Here is a 21,802-nt window from a genome sequence, read left to right as displayed (position 1 = left end):
ACGCTGTTCTATCCAGTGCTTGACCGTGTTTTCCTAGGTAACTCTAATACCAAGAAGTCAGGGACAGAAGTGTTGGACTTACATCCCTGGTGGCTGGCATTGTGATGATTTTTGCTATCCTCCATGGAGTTGCAGTCCCCTCCTGGCACGGGTTCCTGGTATACAGTGTTCTCAACAGACATGTTTGACTGGTCTTGGACCACTTCCTTCCCCTCTAGTTCTCTTTCTCTCAACACCAGTGCTTCTCAGCTGACCCTCTACACTTGGACCTCCCTTCCAGGAACCAGCCCTGTTCCCTATTTCCCTCCAGGGGAACCTCTGTAGCCTGCCTCAGCTAAGTGTCAGAGGCAAAGCCATGGATCTGCTGGTCATCCTGGGAGCCTTTCCTCACCCTCCAGACTAATACTGGGCCCTACTACATATGAAACCATAAGAAAATTCCTGTTTCTTTGATAGGACAACTCCTACTCTGGGAATCTGCCACCAAGGGAATAAGATTATACACACAACCATAAATCCAGCAAGAGGACAGGTGAGGTAAGTAATACTGAATCTATTCAAAGGCCTGTACTATAGCCATGGTTAGGAACACTATTACCAACAGTGAAATATTTATCACTTGTTAAGCAAAAGAAGGGAGAAAAGGATGCTATATCATGGCTACAAGTATGGGAAACATAAGAGAAAGACTAGAATGATATGCATATGATGGTTGCCTGGGCCATAGCATCGAGGCAGGACAGGGTTCCAGCCCACATAGAGGCTCTAGTGAATGCTTAAGTTTGAAGCTGGGTTCCACCACTGGAAGTATATAACGAAGAGCAAGTTATTTAGGGCCTCACTCATTTTCCAGTGGAGTCAATCTCAGAGGGCCACTGTACAAGATAAAGGAAATGGTATATGTTAAGCACTTAAAGCAATATGTGGCACACATAGTAATACTCAAACATCATTATAAGAGACGGAATAACAAGGGCTTTTTTTTCTTAAATATTGTACATACAGATACACGTATGAAGGTTCAAATCCTAGATTCATCAGCGTACTATGTATGTAACCTAGGTAAGTTATTTAACCTCAATATGCCAGGCTCACATGTAAAATGGAAATAATAACGGTCCTTTTCTGAGCTATGGTCCCCTCCTGCCAGGGACTACCCCAGCCACAGGTGTCCATAGCATGACACATACATTGTAAACCCCTATCGAATGTTACACTATGGGAAGGAGGCTCATCTAAGGTTCTATTTTCACAGAACTTAGAATACCTTATGATCTAAACTATCTAAACTCCGGAAATGATCAGTATAATAGTAGTTTTTATGATGTAGTCAACTGTCATGTCTGAATTTAAGGGATCTTTTAGAAACAGCCTTTCAAAAAGTTCATGTCAATTACACATTGTCTCCTTTCTACGTGTCCTAAACTAGACCATAATCAACTGTGGGCAACAACAGTACTTTATATTTCTTTCGGCTTTCACTAAACCTAGCAGAAGGCCAAGAACATTTTAAGGTTCAGTTAATGCATGCTGATTAATATCTGCCTTACCCAGAAACAACTTCTTAAACCACTTCAGATCCTTTCAGTGAAAGCAGAGGTCACAAACACCACAGTATCCGACTCTTTATTTTCCCATCAGCTGCTACTTGTAAGGTCATACCTATTGATCCTAATTATTCTTCCCATAGAAGAATACTTTCCTGCTTACTGATTCTGGGAGAGAAAAGACAAATGAACAGAAAATCAACTTTCTTAGGTGTATACAAGAAATCAACAGTTTTCTAAATCCACAATCTGAAAGTCTTTTTTCCGCCTAAGTAAGCATACTGTCACTCTGTTCATTACTGCAGGAGAATACATCTTCACATGTCAAACTGGATTACTCCCTTAAAATGTTCAAGTAGTAAAAACAAGAATGGTGAATTCTACTGAATATGTTTGCATTTGCTTATTATAGGACTAATTAAAACATCAGTTTATAATTTTTTTTTTACACATTCAACAGTTCAGCAAACACATGATTCTTTCAATCTGACTAAAGTTGTAAGTCAACACTTCACTGGAGAAAATACATGAAGTTGCAGCATTAGTCTCTGAAACGAAGGAGTGAGATTCTTCCCAGCTGTCCTTCGAGTCTGTCACTACTCCGCATGTTCCTGCTCTTGGCCCGGAATCAGCCACCGAATACTCTCAGTTCGAATGGTAGCATACATAATAAAACTGATTAAAAAGAATAAGGAAAATACAAGCAACCAGTCTACACTTTTTATCAAAGTGCTGGGAAGAGGGCCTATTTGGTCGGCTTGAGTTACCACCACATTTTTCTTGGCTTCTATACCTGAAAGAGAAATCAGTTTTGTTTCAAATGAGATAGAAAACACTCCCACTACAGATTTTTCTTAAGTATTCTGCATGGCATGCAAAATGATATGTAGTCTTAAACAGCACAGCTAGTATACCTAGGATGGGCTTCACTTGCCTGTCAGTGTAATTTGTAACTTGCCCTTCTCTCCACCACATCAAAGGAGCAGGAATCCATTCAGCTGTTCAAAGCTAAAACACTAGAATTTCAGTGAACTCACCAGAAAGGCCTTAGTCGGTGCATTGTATGAGGTGTCTTTTGTTCTCTTTCAAGACCAAAGTTCAACAACTTAGTAAAGCTATTCTCAGGAGTCTACAGAATGTTGTCACAGGGTGAGTAATGCTAAATTCAAAATGTTTTAAAATAATTTACTGAAAGAATTGTTAGAACAACTAACCAACACTGGGATCAGTGATTACCAAAGTGATTACATAGATTTCACTTATGTTCTAAGTTTTGTAAGAGCACTGAACAAATTGGCTTCCCTTCTCCACATCAATCTAAACGACAAGCAGGGATCCTTTACAAGACGTGGAATAACTAAATACCTGGTAGTTAGTTACTCCCATAAGGTAATTCAGCTCTTTGTTCTGTGTTAGATCTAAGTAATTACATACAGCTAAGAATATATGGAAGGTATGTTATAATTTTTATTTACTTCCAATGAATATATTTCAGGAAAAAGTGGGTACTCATAACTGAGGCATTGAAGCTTTTGAGGAGTGAACTTTTCCGATGAAGGAAATTTCATCAGTATTCAGTGCTCAGACTTCTACAACATAAAAACAAGGGCCTGTGTTTCAGCAAATATTCAGGAATTAAAATAGCATCTACACATGAATTAATAAATAGGACTCCATACAACAACAAAAATGAAAAAAACACAACCATACACAACAATGCGGATGAATCCCACAGACATAATGGTGAGTAAAACCAGTCAGACACAGAAGAATCCATACTGTATGTCTGCATTAATTCAAAGATCAAAAACGAGGAATACTATACTATGATGGTAGGAGTGAAGATGGTGCTTATCCTTGGGGAGAACAGGAGTGATAGTGCGGAAAAGGGGCTGATAAGGTTCTCTTTCTGAATCTGAGTACTGGTTACTCAAGGTGTTCGCTCTGTGAAAATTCATCACTAGTCACAGGCACTAGTGACTGATGCATATTTCTGTGTAAATATTACACTTAGATGAATAATGTACATAAAAACGTATCTATAGGTGTATGGCATGTGAATGTTATCTCAATAAAGCTGTTACATTTTTCAAAGCTATCTATAATCATATTAATATTACCTAATCATGTTAAGCTTGCCATTGATTGATAGACATTTAACAGGACCACAACATTTCATCAGAAAAGAAGTTTTACATCCCAAAGCCAATCTTGAATCCTTCACTTAAGGGTAATAGCTGATCAAAAGCCACAGAAGGCATATTCCTCCAGCAATAAAATGTTGTCTTCTACAGCATATTATTTCTACATACCTGTCTGGTTAAAAATGAAGATTTTCAGCGTTTCCAACGTTCGGTCTGTATGATTAAATCTAGCCATCGGTTTAGCCCCTTGAAATAACAAGATGTTAGGAACAGCCACAGTGCCAAACCTCGTAGAAAGGCTACAAGAGAGAAAGCCTGAATGAACAGTGGGCTTCCTCACACAAGTGCGGTACCAGAGTGGATGGAGACACACGAGAAAGGGTCAGACTTCTGTGACCTGTGGAGGCTGCTGCCCCTGAAGCAACAGGCTGTGGCTGTTTCTGACTGCCTTCCTCATGGGCCAGGGTTGGGGGCATTCCCGTTCTGCTCTCTGACTTGCTTTCTATTACAACGTGGAGCTGCCCCTGACACAATTATTCCACTACTTTTGTTCCTAACAGCCAAAACAGATCAGACCAGAAAATTCCAATGCATGGACAAAGCACACTGTATCAATTTACTTGACAGAAGAAACTTCAAACTCTCCAGAATGCTCATTTCCATCCCTCATAAAAGATTCAACTTATGGATAAGCAATTAGGTTGGTGAGTCGGTGCAAAGGAATCTACAATCTAACAAACACGCCAGGAAGATCACAACTAAGCTGGGACAACTCACAAGTAACACGACCTGAGCAGTACTGTGTCAACTTTTACAGAATACTGAGCAGTGGTATAAGTCAAAATGTTCTGGGTTCAAGCCTCAGTTCTGCCACTGAACCAGCTGTGTGACCTTTGGGCAGATTATTTAACCTTTCTAAGCCTCAGTTACCCCCACTAATAAAATGGTAATATTGGATAATCAGGATTTTTTTCTTTTGCAAACATGTTGTAACATAAATATTAACATATGAGGCAAATACATGTCTCATAATACAATAAGACAGAGTATCCTCTATTCTCCATAACTGAGGCACCATGCCAGGCACTGAGAAGGATGCACAGAGATGAAGAAGCCACAAAAGGGATGATAAAAGCCTGCAGGGAATAGAGGATAGCGTGGAAGCTGGTGTCAGATCCATAAGCAAAGAGTGCTGAGCAGGTGCTGGGAACTAGCCCTGCTGACTAGGGGGTCAGTGGAGGGCCCGGGCAAAGCTGGACAGTGACTTCAAACGTCCTTCCAATCAGTCTGTAACCTTGGGCCAGGCCACTGAGATCTTTCCCTGAAGCCTTTGTGGGAAATGTGGGGCAGATTCTTCCTTCATAATCAATTTCAGGTAAACATTATCCACACTGAAAATCAGGGCCTCATTTTCATCACCAACTTGACCATCTTCCAAACTTCCCAAATTTATTCACACACAACCACCATGTGACCTAAGAAGTAGCATCTGACTTAACAGCAGGAGAGGAGGACATGGTTTACTAGCTCAGACCCAGCCACAGGGAAAATATTTAACATCTGCACTATGTTCTTTGTAACTTATCTTACTGAACATTCAGAAAAGACAAAACCCCACTGAACAGTATGAAAGACTACAAAACAAGGGTAAATGTATATCAAAGTCCTAAAATAATTCATCAAATTTATCGAATATCTACTAAGAACATGCATTTAAGAATAAATGTAAGCAAGAAGAAAGAAAGAAGAAAGGAGGGCAAGAAGGAAAGAAAAGAATTTTTTTAAAAAATGACTTCTCTGGTGGTACAGCGGCTTATAATCTGTCTGCCAATAAAGGTTTGATCCCTCGTCCGGGAGGATACCACAGCCACAGCCGGTGAAGCAATAAAGCACATGCGCCACAACTACTGAACCCGAGTGCCGTGACTACTGAAGCCTGGGCGCCTAGAGTCAATGCTCCGAAATAAGAGAAACCACTGCAATGAGAAGCCCACACATTGCAATGAAAAAGTAGTCCAGGCTCACCACCACTAGAGAAGGCTCACTGCAACTAGAGAAAGCCCATGCACAGCAACAAAGACCCAGCGCAACCAAAATAAATAAATAAAAAGAATAAAAAAGAAAGAAAGAAATCTTTAGCAGACATAAAACAGGGGTGCCAAGGGTTAGGCTGCTAGGTTGGGGACCTACGCTGCAGGTGAAAGTCACATAGGAAGAACATACTTTGGATGCTAATTTTGCTAATTCAGTCTGGCCAGGACCCTAACACATCCTCTGCCCCCGCCCCTGCCATCAGGCAGAGCCATCTTTACATTCCACCAGGGGAAGAACAGTCTTTCTTCTTAAGGAGCCTCCAGAAAGTCTCCCTCAGGAATGTGCCAATTCTCACTGCTCACACTGTCTCTCCTTCCCTCAATTCCATCTCAAAGCTCAGGCTCAAGCCCTCCTCTGCTCCTAAGTTAACTGATAACGAGCCCCAAGTAACTGTAGCCATCGTCCAATGGGATGAGACATAAACCCCACTGAGGAAGATACTAGGGGAAGATACCTGCTGTGCTGAGATGCATCCAGTGCCAAAAAGTGAAGAGCTGGAAATGCCCGGGGCAGAGAATTAAAATGAGGGGCCAAGCTGGCAGAAAATCGGCACCAAGGGGTGTAAAACAGGACTAGAGTGCAGTCACTACCGTTTGGGTTGAGAAAATCCATAAGGTCCTGTGGCAAAAGAAACAAAAAGTGTTAAAGGCGGCAGTAAAGGATGGGTACTTCTTCTGGAAGGATACTCAAGGGCAGGAAACACCACGGATGCCAGGGAGAGGAGGTGGGGGCAGGGCCAGGAGGGAGACAGCGGTGTAGCACCCGAGAACCTTCCAGGGTGGACCCACATGGATCCACGGATCAGCAGAAAAGTAGCATTAAATGACATGTCACCGACTCTCCTCCAAGGTTTTCCTTTTTTTATGTATATTAATAAAGGATAGCTCATTTACAATGTTGTGTTAATTTCTGTTGTACAGCAAAGTGATTCAGTTATACATACATATATTCCTTGTCATATTCTTTTCCATCATGGTTTATCACAGGATATTGAATATAACTCCCTATGCTATACAGTAGGACCTTGTTGTTTATCCATCCTACATATAAGTTTGTCCATCCTATACCTGTTAATCCCCCATTCCCAATCCATTCCTCCCCCACTGCCTCCCCCTTGGCAGCCACAGGTGTGTTGTCTGTCTGTGAGTCTTTCTCTGTTTTGTAGATAGGTTCATTTGTGTTGTATTTTAGATTCCATTTTTAAGTGATATCATACGGTATTTGTCTCTGTCCTTCACTTAGTATGATAATCTCTAGTTCCATCCACGTTGCTGCAAATGACATTATTTTTTTCTTTTTTATGGCTGATTAATATTCCTGTGTGTGTGTGTGTGTGTGTGTGTGTGTGTGACATCTTCTTTATCCACTCATCTGTCAGTGGACATTTAGATTGTTTCCACATCTTGGCTACTGTAAATAGTACTGCTATAAACACAAAGGTGCATGTATCTTTTATTTGTTTTTGGTCATGCAATGTGGCACGTGGGATCTTAGTTCCCCAACCAGGGATCAAATACACACCCCCTGCTGTGGAAGCACAAAGTCTTAACCACTGAGTGCCAGGGAAGTCCCAGCATATATCTTTTTGAATTGTGGTTCTGTCTGAATATATGCCCACGAGTGGGACTGCTGGATCATATGGCAACTCTAACTTTAATCTGATGAGGAACCTCCATACTGTTCTCTATAGTGGCTGCACCAACTTCCATTCCCACTAACAGTGGAGGAGGGTTCCTCCTCTAAGCTTTCTTAAGATCACTATAGAGCAATTTTAATATTTTTCATAATTCTTCAATTCATACACTAAGTACTCACAGGGTACAAGCCAATGTCCCAATCTTAGAACTATGCATCTCACACAATCTAACAGAATCATTAAAGCACTGTGGTCTCAAGCCCAAGCTATAATCTCAGCAGATCCAAGTCTATACTAAGCAGTCAGCTCCATGTATTCGGCCAAAGGTTAGTTCAGTCTGAGGGTGCATCATCCCTGCCACCACGCTACCTCTGACCACTCAAAGTGCGTTCTCCCGGTTATATATGGAACAGTCACACAACAGTCCACACAGCTGAGCCACAGCATTCACCAGGCACCGAGGGCAGGGCGTGACACCTGCCTTGGAGGGGCGCTCAATGTACTGTATGCACCCTAGTTTAAAACAAGCAATCACATGGAACTTCCCTGGTGGTCCAGTAGCTAAGACTCTGTGGTCCCAATGCAGGGGGCACAGGTTCAATCCCAGGTCAGGGAACTAGATCCCACACTCCGCAACTAAGAGTTCACATGCTGCAACTAACGAGCCTGCAATGAAGACTGAAGACCCCTAGTGCCTCAACCAATGCCCCGCGCAGCCAAATAAATAACTATTTTTTAAATAATAATAAAATAAGCAACTACAGTTCTCACAGCTAGGATTCTTTTCTTATATAAGCAGCCTGAATTCATTCTGTTCTCTGGCTTTAACAATCTGACAGAAAACATCAGTCAGAATCCTGGTATTCTCTTTAGAATCACCATTTATCCAACTAGCTGGAAAGCATGCCTGGTCTGGACAAATGTGTCAGCTCTCAGTCCAGAGTAAACACTAGGTTCATACTCTCTGGAGGAAAAAAAAAAAAACTTTCCATCAATATAACAAACTTCTCAGGGACATGACTGGTCCAAACAGTGCTAAATTACAATTTTAGTAACTCAGATATCTCATTTTTATGTCTCCATAATAAATACTTCATTGAGAAGAAAAGTGCTATGATTCTGATACCAAACACCTCCCTGTACATGGGGATTTTTATCACGAGGCTTGGTGGTGAGATTACCCCAAGGATGACTAGGTTTAGGCCACCTAAAAAGCATAGTCAACACTAGTTATATCTCCTCCTTTCCCTACATACATCACAAAAAGTCAAGTGAATTTTCACCAATGCAGCCACTAAATGCCATCCCACTTACAATATGATGAAGATTATGACTCTGGATGTGAAAGATGACAGAGGATTAAATCATAAAATCAACGTGCAGAAAAGGAGAAAAGTACTAAATATTTTTTTCTTACCTGTGACATATTTAAAATTTTCAGAGTGAAATTTTCTAATCCTGTCACATTTCTCTCCTCACAGTTGACCTTTGGGGATTTCAGACTTTCGGTGGTGTTGGCATCCTCAGTTGGGGTGGGGTCGGATTCCGCCACGTCGGGCTCAGCGTAGTACTCCTCTTCTCTCTCCGAGAAGCTTGCTCCAGCTCTGTCCAGGGAGAAGAGGCTCTCCCGGAGGTTGCACCTCGAGTCCTCCTCCCCTCTGGCCCCGCAGGTGCCGCTGCTGGACTCTGGGCTCAGCTTGTCCTCGGCTTCCCCGGGAATCACCGACAACATCACCATGTGGTTGCCGTCAGCATCCAGCCCCAGCACTGCCTCCGTCTCTTCTGCAGACGGGTCCTGGCCCGCTGGGTCAGGGGAAGGCACCTCCTCACTCAAGTACACAGCCCCCACCTGGAATGGGTAAGCAGGCTGCTCCTCTGACCATAAGTGACTTCTTTTCTCTGCAACTAAAACATGCCAGCATGTTCACAGTCATATTTGACTTCAAAATAAATGAATCCCAAAGAATCACAGTTCTCAAATATGAAAAATTTCCCCTGCAGAGTAAAAAGTTACCTTCCTGTTAAACTATCAAGAGAAAAAAAAAAAGAGAAAAACAAACAAACAAAAAAAAAACTATCAAGAGAGCCACCCATCATTCTCCAGGTCATGAAGAAGATCACAAGGGGGTACCAGATTAATGAGTGCCCAGAAGTGGACCAACACACAGCTTCACATGAAACCTGCAGCTTGCCATGTGGATTACAAGCAAAAACATTCCACTTCAGACATCCAATTAGGAAAATACAATACAAACACTTTAACAATTTAATTTGTTTGATGAGACTATCCAAGAAAATAATGATGGCTTTATGGAAGATTCTCCAGTGGTCATGTACAGGTGTGAGAGTTGGACTGTAAGAAGGCAAAATGCCAAGAATTGATGCCTTTGAACTGTGGTGCTGGAGAAGACTCCTGAAAGTCCCTTGGACAGGAAGGAGATCAAACCAGTCAGTCTTAAGAGAGATCAACCCTGAATATTCACTGGAAAGACTGATGCTGAAGCTCCAGTATTCTGGTCATCTGATGCAAACAGATGACTCATTGGAAAAGTCCCTGAAGCTGGAAAAGATTGAGGGCATGAGAAGAGAGTGTCAGAGGATGAGATGGCTGGACGGCATCACGGATGCAATGGACGTGAACTTCAGCAAACTCCAGGAGGTAGTGAGGGACAGGGAGGTCTCGCGTGCTGCAGTCCATGGGGTCGCAAAGAGTCAGACACAACTGGGCAACTGAAAAATATGGAAGATTCTACTGTGGTGAAGCATCTTTGCACCCATTATATCAGCTCTGAGAGATGGACGGGATGAAGGCTACCAAGGCAACTTAACAGATGACTGAGCTGAAGTACAAGAGGTTCAGCGTGATGCACAATGGCACAAAGCAGTAAGCAACAGGAGCGAAGTCTTGCAACTACTGCTTCAGAGCGGGCCTTACCTCCCTGCAAGATACCTCAGAGGGCTGCCAGGCCACACTACCTGAGGAACACCACTACAGCTAGCAGCAGCTCTTCCTGGGGTGGCCTCCACCACTGGCCCCTGCTTTCCTGCCTGCTGCCCTTGGGCTACAGCCCACAGGAGTGCTTAAAGATGTGCCCAGCAGAGCTGGGACAGCAGCCAGAAGAGGAGGCTTTCCTCTCACTCAGGAGCCACTAGATGGGGCTTGAGCCAAATGTTTGGGTAAGGGAGGAGTCCGAGGCAGCCTCACACATCCATACAGCAAGCTCCACTCACCTCTGTAATAATGACTCTTGCCCTCCACCTCTCACGACCTCAACAACAACCGCCAGACTCAGCGTAAGGAGTGAGTGCAGCTGCACCCAGACGAGCCCACCATATGGCTGGGGAGCCAATAGCTATGGCAGGAGTCCTGCGCGCAAAAGAGCGTGTCTACCAGAGTGTGAATGACCAACTGGCTTCAAAGCTGGGGAGGGGTCTGAGAGCTTCCTAAGGCATGCACACTTGTATAATGTCTCCAAGAACATTTCCACAGATGTCTGCAGACTCACTCGGCAATTCAAAAACACTCTCCGGGAATTCATTTCAGGCTAAGTGGAAAAACAGAAACCAGATTTACTCTCCCTCCTGAAACAACCCCCAAAACAGTCAAATATGTGCAACAACAGCTTCAGGAGACTGAGACAGGGAAGGACAGTGACCACTGAAAACACAGGAAACAGGCGAGAAGAGCCTACAACAGCTCCAGCTTACCGCCTGGGGAGTTCCTGCCTTGACTCAGTTGAGATGGAGGGTCCAGAAAGACTAAGAAAGCCAGAGCCTGCACAACAGAACCCTGGAGATGGGAGAGCTGCAGAAAGCACTCCGGTCATCTGTGGAGGGGCCTCCTTGAGTGTACTGGTCAGCATATGCATGTAAGTAAACTCCCCAAAACCAAGGAAAGAACCACTCAAAAGGTTTAGAGATAACAGTTACCCAATACACACAGAGAACTGGGAATAGGGCCTGTCCCCACCCACTACACTGGAAAACCTCATAAGTCACAGAGCCTGGGGAGAGTGCACAAAAGGGACTTGCTTTGGTGCGTGCATGTTGAATTGTCAAGTTGTGGCCAACTCTTTTCGACCTCATGGACTGCAGTCCTCCAGGTTCCTCTATCCATGGAATTTTCCAGGCAAGCATACTGGAGTGGTTGCCATTTCTTCCTTCAGGGGATCTTCCTGACCCAGGGATCTCTTCCTGACCCGGGGATTGAACCCACATCTCCTGCATTGGCAGGCGGATTAGTAGGGCCCAATTTCCCCTAAAGTAAATACAGTTCTGCTCTCATTTAGCAAACCTGAAAAGAGAATCAAACTGTGTTCAAATAAGTGGATATTTGAACAAAGCTCAAGAGTATTTATAAGAATAGTAAAATACCTAGCACTCAACAAACTAAAACTTTACATCTGGCATCCAGTCGAAGATTACCAGGCGTGCAAAGAAGGAGGGAAATTCTCCTCATTATCCATAATGAGAATAATCAAACCTGACCCAGAACTTGCACAGTTGTCAGAATTGTTAGACAAGGCTATTAAAACAGCAACTGCATTACATGTTTAAAAAGTAGATGCAGAGAACACACGATATAAAAAAAAAAACAGATCAAAATGTAAGTAAAAACTACAATGAAATAGCACCTCATACATGTTAGACTGGCTATTATCAAAAAGACAAGAAATGACAAATGCTGACAAGTGTGTGGACAAAGGGGAGCCCTCATGCACTGTCAACAGGAATGTAAACTGGTGCAGCCTCTATGGAAAACAGTATGGAGGTTCCTCAAAAAATAAAAAATAGAACTACCATGTGATTCAGCAATTCCACTTCTGGATATTTATCCAAAGAAAATAGAAACACTCACTCAAAAAGGTATATACACCCCCATGTTCACTGCAGCATTATTTACAAAAGCCAAGACAGGAAAGCAATCAATGAATGAATGGATAAAGAAAATGTGATATATACATCACACATACTAACATTAATATGTTAATATCACATTAATAACATATTAATGTGATATTATATATGTGTATATATATGTCACATTATTCAGCCATTTAAAAAAAGGAAATCTTGCCATTTGCAATAACATGGATGGACCTCCTTGAGGGCATTATGCTAAGTAAAATAAATCTGAGAAAAACAAATACTGTATGATTTTTCTTACATGTGGCATCTATCAATATATAAATATACACAATTCTTTCTGAAAATCTAGCTCTGAAAAGGAAAAGAAAGAGCAGGTAGTTGTTATGGGCAGGCAGGGGGCTAAGGGACAGGATTTGGTTTTTAGGACATAAGGTAAATTTAAGGACATAAAACTGATGGGAAAACAGATAAGCAGGGAGAGATGACAGGTTAGATAGAGCAGAGTACAGGGTTTGGGAAGCAAGGCAGGTCCTGACAGAAGTGGGTCAAGCACTGTTTTGACTATGACCTAGGGAGGGGGTTGGGTGCCTGGACAGGGAGTTCTGCCAAGATGGTGGGGATGGCAGTCTTTCTGTAGCCTTGCGTTGATAAATATGTACTGCATGTATAATCAGAAGTCAAACTCAACATGATTACTGGATTGTTCTTAAGATGAGAGCAAGAGATGAAGCCAGAGAGGCTAAAAGTCTGGAGAAGAACAAAAGGTGGCAGATTGGGGAGCCAACCCCACTCTCAAATGCACCAGCTCTGTAGAGATCTGCTCTCTCTGAACCTAACCAACATTCCAGGCCCCCTAAAGCAAATGGAGAATGCCAACATCCTGAAAGAATCTCCAGAGAAAAAAATCAGGGCACAAAATAGAATCTGGTACTCCTGATCGCCTTCATGTACAACTAGATAGATTTCCCTCACAGAAAATCAAAAGGAAGTCTGAGTGATGCAGAGTTAGAATTTTGAGTCAGAATAAGAGAAAACAGAAACTGTCATGTGACGTCTCTCCCCAAAGTCATCATGGGTTTTGGATTTGTTTTGAGTACTTTTTCTTTTCCTTTTTTTCTCCTTTATTACCTTAAGGACATTGGAAATACCCAGTGAACTCTCCACCATTCATGTAACCCTACGGACTCTGCAGCTGTTGGTGGTATGGTTATACAAGTTTTTGTGATAGGGAAACAAGTTCTTTTGAATAAAAATAACAAATGATGCTCAAAAAGCGCTAAAGATACTGCCTGGCATATAATGAGTGTTTTCATTACTTTTCATCACTCAGCAAGCCGGCTGCCTCGCCTCTTTCCAGGACACTGTTGCAAAAGGAAGGACCTGCATACTTCTGACGCATGCGCACTAAGTCGCTTCACTTGTGTCCTACTCTTTGCGACCCCATGGGCTGTAGCCCGCCAGGCTCCTCTGTCCATGGGGTTCTCCAGGCAAGACTACTGGAGTAGATTGCCATGCCCTCCTCCAGGGGATGTTCCCCACCCAGGGATCAAACCTGCATCTCTTCTGTCTCCTGCATTGACAGGCATGTTCTTTAACACTAGCGCTACCTGGAAAGCCCGCGTATTTCTGGTAAATTCTGAATAACAAGCAAGGTCAAAAGGTCTGGACTGTAACAGAGCTGTGAGGAGTGGGGAGAAAGAGCAATGAGACTAAGTCCCAGCCATGCCTCCAGGTGGCTGCCTTCCCCCACGGAGGAGGGCCTAAGAGCATGATCTGGCAAGCTGCGGGTTACCCGGGGTATCTGCTGTGTTGTTCCCACCTATCCTTCACACAGGCACCTGAGCAAGAATGACCTTCTTAAGAAAGTGGTCCAGCAGGGTGCAAAGTAAATCGTGGGCTTTGCAGTGAGAGATACAGGCTCTGCCAATTACCAGAAGCACAAATGTAGGCAGATTACTTAGCCTCTCTGAGCTCAGCATCTTCATCAGCCAAACAGGGATACTCAGAACATATCTCGGTGGGAAGACAAAAGGAGAACATGATAGAAAGTACTATGCACAGTTCCTGGCTCCTACTAAGGGCACGGTTGTTGTTGATCAGTCGCTAAGTCGTGTCCGACTCTGCGACACGGTACAGGTCGGCTACTCGTTATGATTATCATTAATAATAAAGTGCTCAGCACATGCGGGTACGCCTCAGTAAGCGCTAATACACGGTCGGGGCATCCCGCCCCAGCGCCTCCCACCCCGGACCGCGAGCCGGGACCACCGGAGGAAAGAGGTCGGGACAACGTAGAGAGAGGCGCTCTAGAGGGCGCCAGGAACAGGCGAGGCGCGCAGATCCGGGCCTTCGCGCAGATAATAGAGCGTCGCCCAGGTAGACCACCTTGCCGGTTATTTCACGCACAGCCTCCCGCGCCGCCGCCCACGGCCCCAGCCTGTACTCACTCTCCTCGGCGCGGGCAGGAGACCCCAGCACCCACAGCAGAACCTGCCACCAGCCTAGGAGCCGCATGGTGCGCGGCGGGCACCGGCCGGTACAGCCAGGCCGAAGGGCAACAGGCGCACAGCGACGCGAGTCGCGCTCCCCGGCAGAGGAAGGCTGGGGGAGGAGAGGCCGGGAGCGCGGGCGCGGTCCCGCGCCGCCATCTTGGCAGCTGGCAGCGGCCGAGGGCGCCATCTTGGAGTCGGGCGGCCGGCTCTGGCTTCTGGGCTCTGGCTTTCGCCGTGGGGCTCTGGGCTGTTTTCCAAATTGCCTGACCCTGGTGCGGCCTGGGGGCTGGCAGCACAACTTACGCCCCTGCCTAGCACATCCTTCTCGGGCCAGAAAGGCCCAGAAGCCTCCTGTTGGAGCGCTCATGGAGGTTCAGATCTCCAGCTACACTTCCCAGGTTGCCACATAAAACACAGGATGTCTATTTAAAAATTCACATAAACAACGAATGATTTTTTTCACTGTTAAGAGACCGACCAATGCTAGGCTGCCCTAGTTTTGCTACAGTAAGTTTTCTAATGGGTCCAGAAGGTGCTGGGACAATGGACAACAGGGGTGGAAGAGCCCACATTTGTAAACTAGATCACTACGGTCATCATTTGGAATAACAACCTTACACCCAACAGTGTAGTAGCAAAGATTTTCGTTAATTTCTTGTCTCCTGTAACCTTGGGCTTCCCTGGTGGCTCAGGGGTAAAGAATCCACCTGCCAATGCAGGAGACTCCAGTTCCATCCCTGCTTCAGGGAGATCCCCTGGAGAAGCGAATGGCAACCCACTCCAGTATTCTTGACTGGGAATGTCTATGAACAGAGGAGCCAGGAGGGCTATAGTCATGGGGTGGCAAAGAGTAGGATAGACTTAGCAACTAACAACAACATACCCTCCTTACTGGATTTGAAGGTGCGTGAAAAGCCAGTGGGACAGAGGATTAGAAGAATTTAGGATTAATGAAAAGGAGGATGATTTGGCTCATCCACACCCTCTTTCCTCTTTATTATGTCCTATTCCCCTCTCTGTGTTTGTGTTTTGGCTGTTTGTTTGGACACATGCACTTCCAGATGTTAGACTTGTTTGACAGTAAATGCTATCTCTGATGACAACTCCATATATACAGCCAACAGGACAGAATGTATATTTGACTGTCTCACCGCCAGGTGGCACATGCACTTATTTTTCAGTGAGAGGTTAAAACACTGAGGTTTAAAACAGGTTTTACTTTCATTTCCTACGAGGTAAAAAAATTTGACATCACTTTCTTTGGCTGAACTCTATGCACCAACACCATACATCCTGGGGATTGTTTACACAAGAGGCTGATAATATTTGGAATTGTTGGGACATCCCTTGTGGTCCAGTGGCTAAAACTCCAGGCTCCCAATGCAGGGATCCCTGGTCAGGGAACTACATCGCACATGCCACAACTAAGACCCGATGCAGCCAAATAAATATTTTTAAAAGAAAGGAGAAATTGTAACACAGCTATACACCTGCACTCACAGTGTTTTGTGTAGTGTAAGGGAGTTAGAGAAGGCGAGGTTCAGAAAAAGACTGAGACTGGCACTTTATAGGAACAGGTCAGATCACCTTTAATGAGGGGAGAAGGGGCAGCAGTCAGATTAGTGAGCTGCTGTACTAACCCAAGAAAAGAGTAAGTATATACAGGCATATATGTGGAAAGCCACTGTCTTAAGGGGGCCTGTTCTTCTCCAAGGTTGTTCGGAGTAGTTATCTCTTAAACAGCGGGGGCAAGGAATTCTGGGGATGGCCAGAGGCTGGACCAGCTGGGAGCTGGGCATAATCTACCTTAATGTCCATTTTTTTCTTCGGGTGAGAGTTCTTTGCTTTGCATAGAATGGTGGGGAGGACCCAGAGGGGAGTTTTAACTCCAGGCTATTTTGAGCCATGTAACTTTTCTTCACTTTGTACCCCTTGATGTGTGCTTAGTCACTCAGTCGTTTCCAACTCATTGCAACCCCATGGATGATAGCCCACCAGGCTCCTCTGTCCATGGGGATACTCCAGGCAAGAATACTGGAGTGGGTTGCCATGCCCACCTCCAGGGGATCTTCACAACTCAGGGACTGAACCCAGGTCTCCCACATTGCAGGCAGATTCTTTACCATGAGTCACCAGGGAAGCCCATCCCCCTTGATGGGTTTGTCTAAATTATTTTAGTCTGGTGAGTCATGAGGACCTCTTTCTCTTTCTGCCCGCCCTCTCTCTTTCATCAACAGACAAGTATTTGCTTTCATTTAGATTACCACGAAGAAGGCTGAGCCCCCAAGAATTGATGCTTTCGAACTGTGTGCTGGAGAAGGCTCTTGAGAATCCCTTGTACTGCAAGATCAAACCAGTCAATCCTAAAGGAAAGGACCAATGCTGAAGTTGAAGCTCCAGTACTTTGGCCATCTGATGTGAAGAACCAACTCACTGGAAAAGACCCTGATGCTAGGAATGATTGAGGGCAGAAGGAGAAGGGGCAACAGATGAAGAGACAGTTGGATGGCATCATCGATTCAATGGATGTGAGTTTGAGCAAACTCCAGGAGATAGTGAAGGACAGGAAAGCCTGGTGTGCTGCAGTCCATGGGGTCACAAAGAGCTGGACACGAGTTAGCAACTGAACAACAAGATCACTGTGGCAAAGCGTATTTTCTAAAGATTGCCACAAAAATATTCCTCATCCCACGTGCTGTTGTGCAAAGCAGTTTTGCCACTGCCCCATCAATTTTTGGTGTTGTTTGGAGAAGAAAATGGCAACCCATTCTAATACTCTTGCCTAGAGAATCCCGTGGAGGGAGCAGCCTGGTAGGCTACAGTCCATGGGGTCGCAGAGTCGGACATGACTCTGAAGTGAGCAACTTCACTTCACTTCACTTCACTTGCTAAGTCATGTCTGACTCTTTTGCAACCTCAAGGACTGAAGCCCGCCAGGATCCTCTGTCCGTGGGATTTCCCAGACAAGAATACTGGAGTGGGTTGCCATTTCCTTCTGCAGGGGATCTTCCTGATCCAGGGATTGAACCCACATCTCCTACATTGGCAGGTGGGTTCTTTACCACTAAGCCACCAAGGAAACCCACCCCATCAACAAGTAGAACCTAATTCCCCTCCCCTTGAATCTGAGTGGGCTTGTGATTCACATATAACCAGAGAATGTGGCAGTTTATGAAATGATCCTGTATGACTTCTGAAGCTATACAACTTTCTCCTTTTTTTCTGGAAGCTTTCACAGGTGGAACCCGAGCCACTGAGTAAGTGGACGGACTGCCCTGAGGCTGCTGTGCTCTGAGCAAGTTCCAGGCAGCTTGCATACAGAAGCCGTGACACTTCATGAAGAGAGATGCCCACCACCACCAGCTGATCCAGCCCCACTCTGTTCCAGCTTTGGCCACCAGTGGACTACTACTGCCTGAGAGACTATAGCCAGAGATGTACAGCTTGAGCTGTTTCCAAATTCCTGACCCACTAAAACAGAGATTTTAAAATTGTTTTAAGTCACTAAGTTTTGGTGATTTTTTTTTTTTTTGGCCGCATTGTGCAGCATATAGGATCTTAGTTCCCTAACCGGGCATGGAACCTGTGCCCCCTGCAATGGAAGCACATAACCCTAACCGCGGAACCGCCAGGGAATTTCCTGGGTGATTTTTTTTAAATAGAATAGATAATTGGATCATGTTATTTTATAATGTAATACCTTTCATCTGAAGAGAATATTTAATTAATAAATCAGTACTTTGGGCATGTATTCATAGTTATTCTTCCAAGCTCCTTTCCTGCTTTATCATTTTGATGTTGTATTTTGATGGACTTAAGATGACCCAATGTACTCATTATTATTTCATCAGTACTGGGTATTCTATGCAGTTATAACAAAAGGAGATTAAACTGAGTTCCTTCAATAATTAAGTAGCCTCCCAAGATACACAAGGGAGTTATGTCCTGAAGCACAGGTTAGATCAGCCAATGTATATTAGTTAAGGAAACTCTTTTTTAAAAGAGGAAAAAAAAAAGAACTTGCCTGGTGCTCCAGTGGCTAACACTCCCCAGTCCCAAGGCAGAAGACCCAGGTTCCATCCCTGGTCAGGAAAATAGATCCTACATGCTGCAACTAAGAGTTCAAAATTAAAGATCCCTCATACAGTAACTGAAAGATCGCTCTTGCAGCAACAAAGACCCAGCACAGCCAAATATATATATATGTATTTATGTATATGTGTGTGTATATATGTGTATTTACATTTGTTTTAACCATAGCCTCTTTTTCCCTATTTATCTACTCAGGGCACATACCCTAAATTTCATTCCCAGTCAGAATCATGCTTTACTTTGTTGTACATGAAATGCTGCCTGGCATGATCACAAGTATAAACTCAACTATAAACCAGAAGACTTCTGCATTTCTGACCTGGCTACTAAGCCCTTGGCATTTATGATTTTACTTAGAAGGTTTTCTCCCAGAGATATCATTCTTATGTGACTCATTAGGAAACTAAAGCACAGAGAAAACCGCTCAGTGTCATATAGGGAGTTTCTGACAGAGCTGAGGCCAGAATATTAGTCTGAATTCAAAACTTTTTACATTGCTATACAATCAGGAACCCATTTCAAATGTTATTACACTGTTAACCAATACTTCCTAAGAGCTCGTATACATAAATATTAGATTTAACTAAATTGACTGTTTCAAAGCTAACAAGAAGGATCCTATAAGAGAGGTTTAAGGTATAGGAGGGTAATTTTTGAGAAGAAAGTAGGGTGGGATCCAAAGGATAAACTAGAGACAGTAAGAGCAATACCTCCTTTATTGTAACTGGAGGAGAGGATGACTGCAGATAAGCTATTTTCTCTGTAAGAAGAAAGGTGATCTGCTGAGAGAGAGCGAGCCTGTGGTAATACCTAAGTATCTAAGGAGAATGGAGAGTGTAAATCTGAAATAACCTAAATAAAATGCCATGAGAGCTGACTAAGGATACTACTAGGATAGTGTTGGGGATCCAGCTGTGGTTGCAAAGCAGGAATTCATAACGGCAACTGGCACAGTTAAGCATTTTTTTCCAATAGCATTTAGCAGCCCTGAAGTAAAAGGCAGCCAAAGTTAGGTCGGAGTTAATGTTTTGCCAGGCTTGTGTGATGGAAAGACTGGAGGGGTGGGGGAGAGTTAGTTGAAGATGATGATAGTTGCTAATGTCCTTATCAGTATAGTTGAGTCCTAATATTAATTTGAAAGAGAAATCTTATGAGTTGGCTATTCCTTATGTACATGATCACTTAGTATAACCTAACAATCATTTATAAGCAGTTAGTATGACCTAACAATCATTTATAATCAGCGTATTGATTATCTAATGTTGCATAACAAATTCCCTAAAACTTTGTCTTAAAACAGTAATAACCATTTATCATATCATACCATTTATGTGGGTCAGGAATTCAGAAGGGGCTTAGCTGTGCTGTTCTGGTTCAGGATCTGTCATACAATTGCAGTCAGGATGCTGGCTTGGGCTACGGTTATTTGTGGGCTTGACTGGGGCTGGAAGATCTGCTTCCAAGAGGGCAACTTGACAATGACTGTTGGCAGGAAGGCTTAGTTCTTAATCATGTAGATCTCTCCATAGGACAGTTTCTATGTTCTAATGACATGACAGATGGCTTCCCCCAGACCAAGTGATCCAAAAGAACAATGATAAAGCTGCAGTCCTTTATGTCCTAGACTCTGAAATCACACATCATTTCTGTAATATCCTGTTGGCTATACATCTTACCATGTACGTTTAGGATGGGACTACACAAGGACGTAAATGCCAGAAGGTAAGGATCACTAGGAGCCATTTTGGACACTGGCTTATCACAACTAATAAGGTGTGAATTCCTATATTAATACTTGATGTTATAAATAATAAAAAAATAACATACAAAATACCTATCCAAGCCATTACCTAATGGTCAATTACCTACTTACCTAATATGTTCTTCATTCCCCTTTCAACTCATTGAATCTGATTTTTTTCAGATGAGCTTACAACACATTTGAGAAGTTCTGTTTAGGAAATGCCAAATCTTCAAGCAATAAAGAAATCCATAAATTATGATTCAACTTACTGCGTTTGATACTATACCCGATGTAGCATTTGGAGATACTGATTCACTAATATTATCTTCAAAATATTAAAACTGACATCACAAAATGGTGACTATGAAAAAGGACAGGGAGTTTCCTGGCAGTCCAAGGTTAAGACTCAGGGTTTTTAGTATCGTGGCCTTGGTTTCAATCACTGGTCAAGGAACTAAGATCCTACAAGCCACACTGCACAACTTTAAAAAAAAAAAAGGCAACAGACTATATATCTTTTGTTTTAAAAACAGCACATGCTAAAAAACTCTGTGACATAAATCATAGCAATTTTTTTTGGATCTGTCTCTTAAAGGAAAAAAAATAAAACAAATGGGACCTAATTAGACTTAAAAGCTTTTGCACAGTAAAGGAAACCATCAGAACCTACTGAATGGGAGAAAATATTTGCTTATAATATGTCTGGTAAGGGATTAATATCCCAAATATAAAAACAGTTCATAGAACTCAACATCAAGAAACAAACAATCCAATTAAAAAATGTACAGAAGACATGAACAAACATTTCTCCAAAGACATACTGATGACCAACAGGCACATGAAAAGATACTCAACATCATTAATCATCAGAGAAATGCAAATTGAAATCATAATGGGATATCACCTCACACCTGACAGGATGGCTATCATCAAAAAGACCACAAATGTTGGCATGGATGTGGAAAAGAGAGAATGCTCATACACTATTGATAGGAATGTAAACTGGAGCAGCCACTATGGAAAACAGTATGGAAGTTTCTCAAAAAACTAGAAATAGAACTACCATATGACACTGCAATTCCACTCCTGGATATATATCTGAAAAAAACAAAAACACTAATTTGAAAAGATACATGCCCCTCAAAGTACCTAGCAGTATTATCTATAGTTGCCAAGATAAAGAA

The 21,802-nt window shown here is 43.3% G+C and overlaps 1 protein-coding gene and 1 long non-coding RNA gene across 2 annotated transcripts; one reads left to right on the top strand and one right to left on the bottom strand.

Annotated features, from left to right (window-relative positions):
• Nucleotides 1–1,600: 1,600 nt before the first annotated feature.
• TXNDC15 (thioredoxin domain containing 15) lies at nt 1,601–14,900 on the bottom strand. Its single transcript, XM_061151334.1, has 5 exons — nt 14,738–14,900; nt 8,839–9,326; nt 6,240–6,403; nt 3,860–3,990; nt 1,601–2,340 (listed from the first exon to the last, which is right to left on the bottom strand). Exons 1-5 carry the CDS (start codon nt 14,802–14,804, stop codon nt 2,144–2,146), a joined length of 1,047 nt encoding a protein of 348 aa, XP_061007317.1. The 5' UTR covers nt 14,805–14,900; the 3' UTR covers nt 1,601–2,143.
• Nucleotides 11,728–18,268, top strand: LOC133062399 (uncharacterized). The gene is made up of 3 exons (XR_009694160.1): nt 11,728–14,666; nt 17,042–17,310; nt 18,012–18,268. It is a non-coding gene; the product is annotated as an uncharacterized LOC133062399 (long non-coding RNA).
• The last annotated feature ends 3,534 nt before the right edge of the window (nt 18,269–21,802 follow it).

Source organism: Dama dama, chromosome 9, assembly GCF_033118175.1.
Source record: "Dama dama isolate Ldn47 chromosome 9, ASM3311817v1, whole genome shotgun sequence".
Classification (NCBI taxonomy): domain Eukaryota; kingdom Metazoa; phylum Chordata; class Mammalia; order Artiodactyla; family Cervidae; genus Dama; species Dama dama.
The sequence above is the reverse complement of the archived record's forward strand: the minus strand, read 5'-3'. Positions and strand labels throughout refer to the sequence as shown.

What these genes read in the sequence shown, in the direction of transcription:
- TXNDC15 (XM_061151334.1), bottom strand. Translation starts at nt 14,804, where the DNA reads ATGCGGCTCCTAGGCTGGTGGCAGGTTCTGCTGTGGGTGCTGGGGTCT. An exon ending in GATGCATCTCAGCACAGCAG is followed by an intron (nt 3,991 to 6,239) that starts GTATCTTCCCCT and finishes TCTCTCTTGTAG; the next exon opens with CCTTTCTACGAGGTTTGGCA. An exon ending in CTTCATTTTTAACCAGACAG is followed by an intron (nt 2,341 to 3,859) that starts GTATGTAGAAAT and finishes TTTCTCTTTCAG; the next exon opens with GTATAGAAGCCAAGAAAAAT.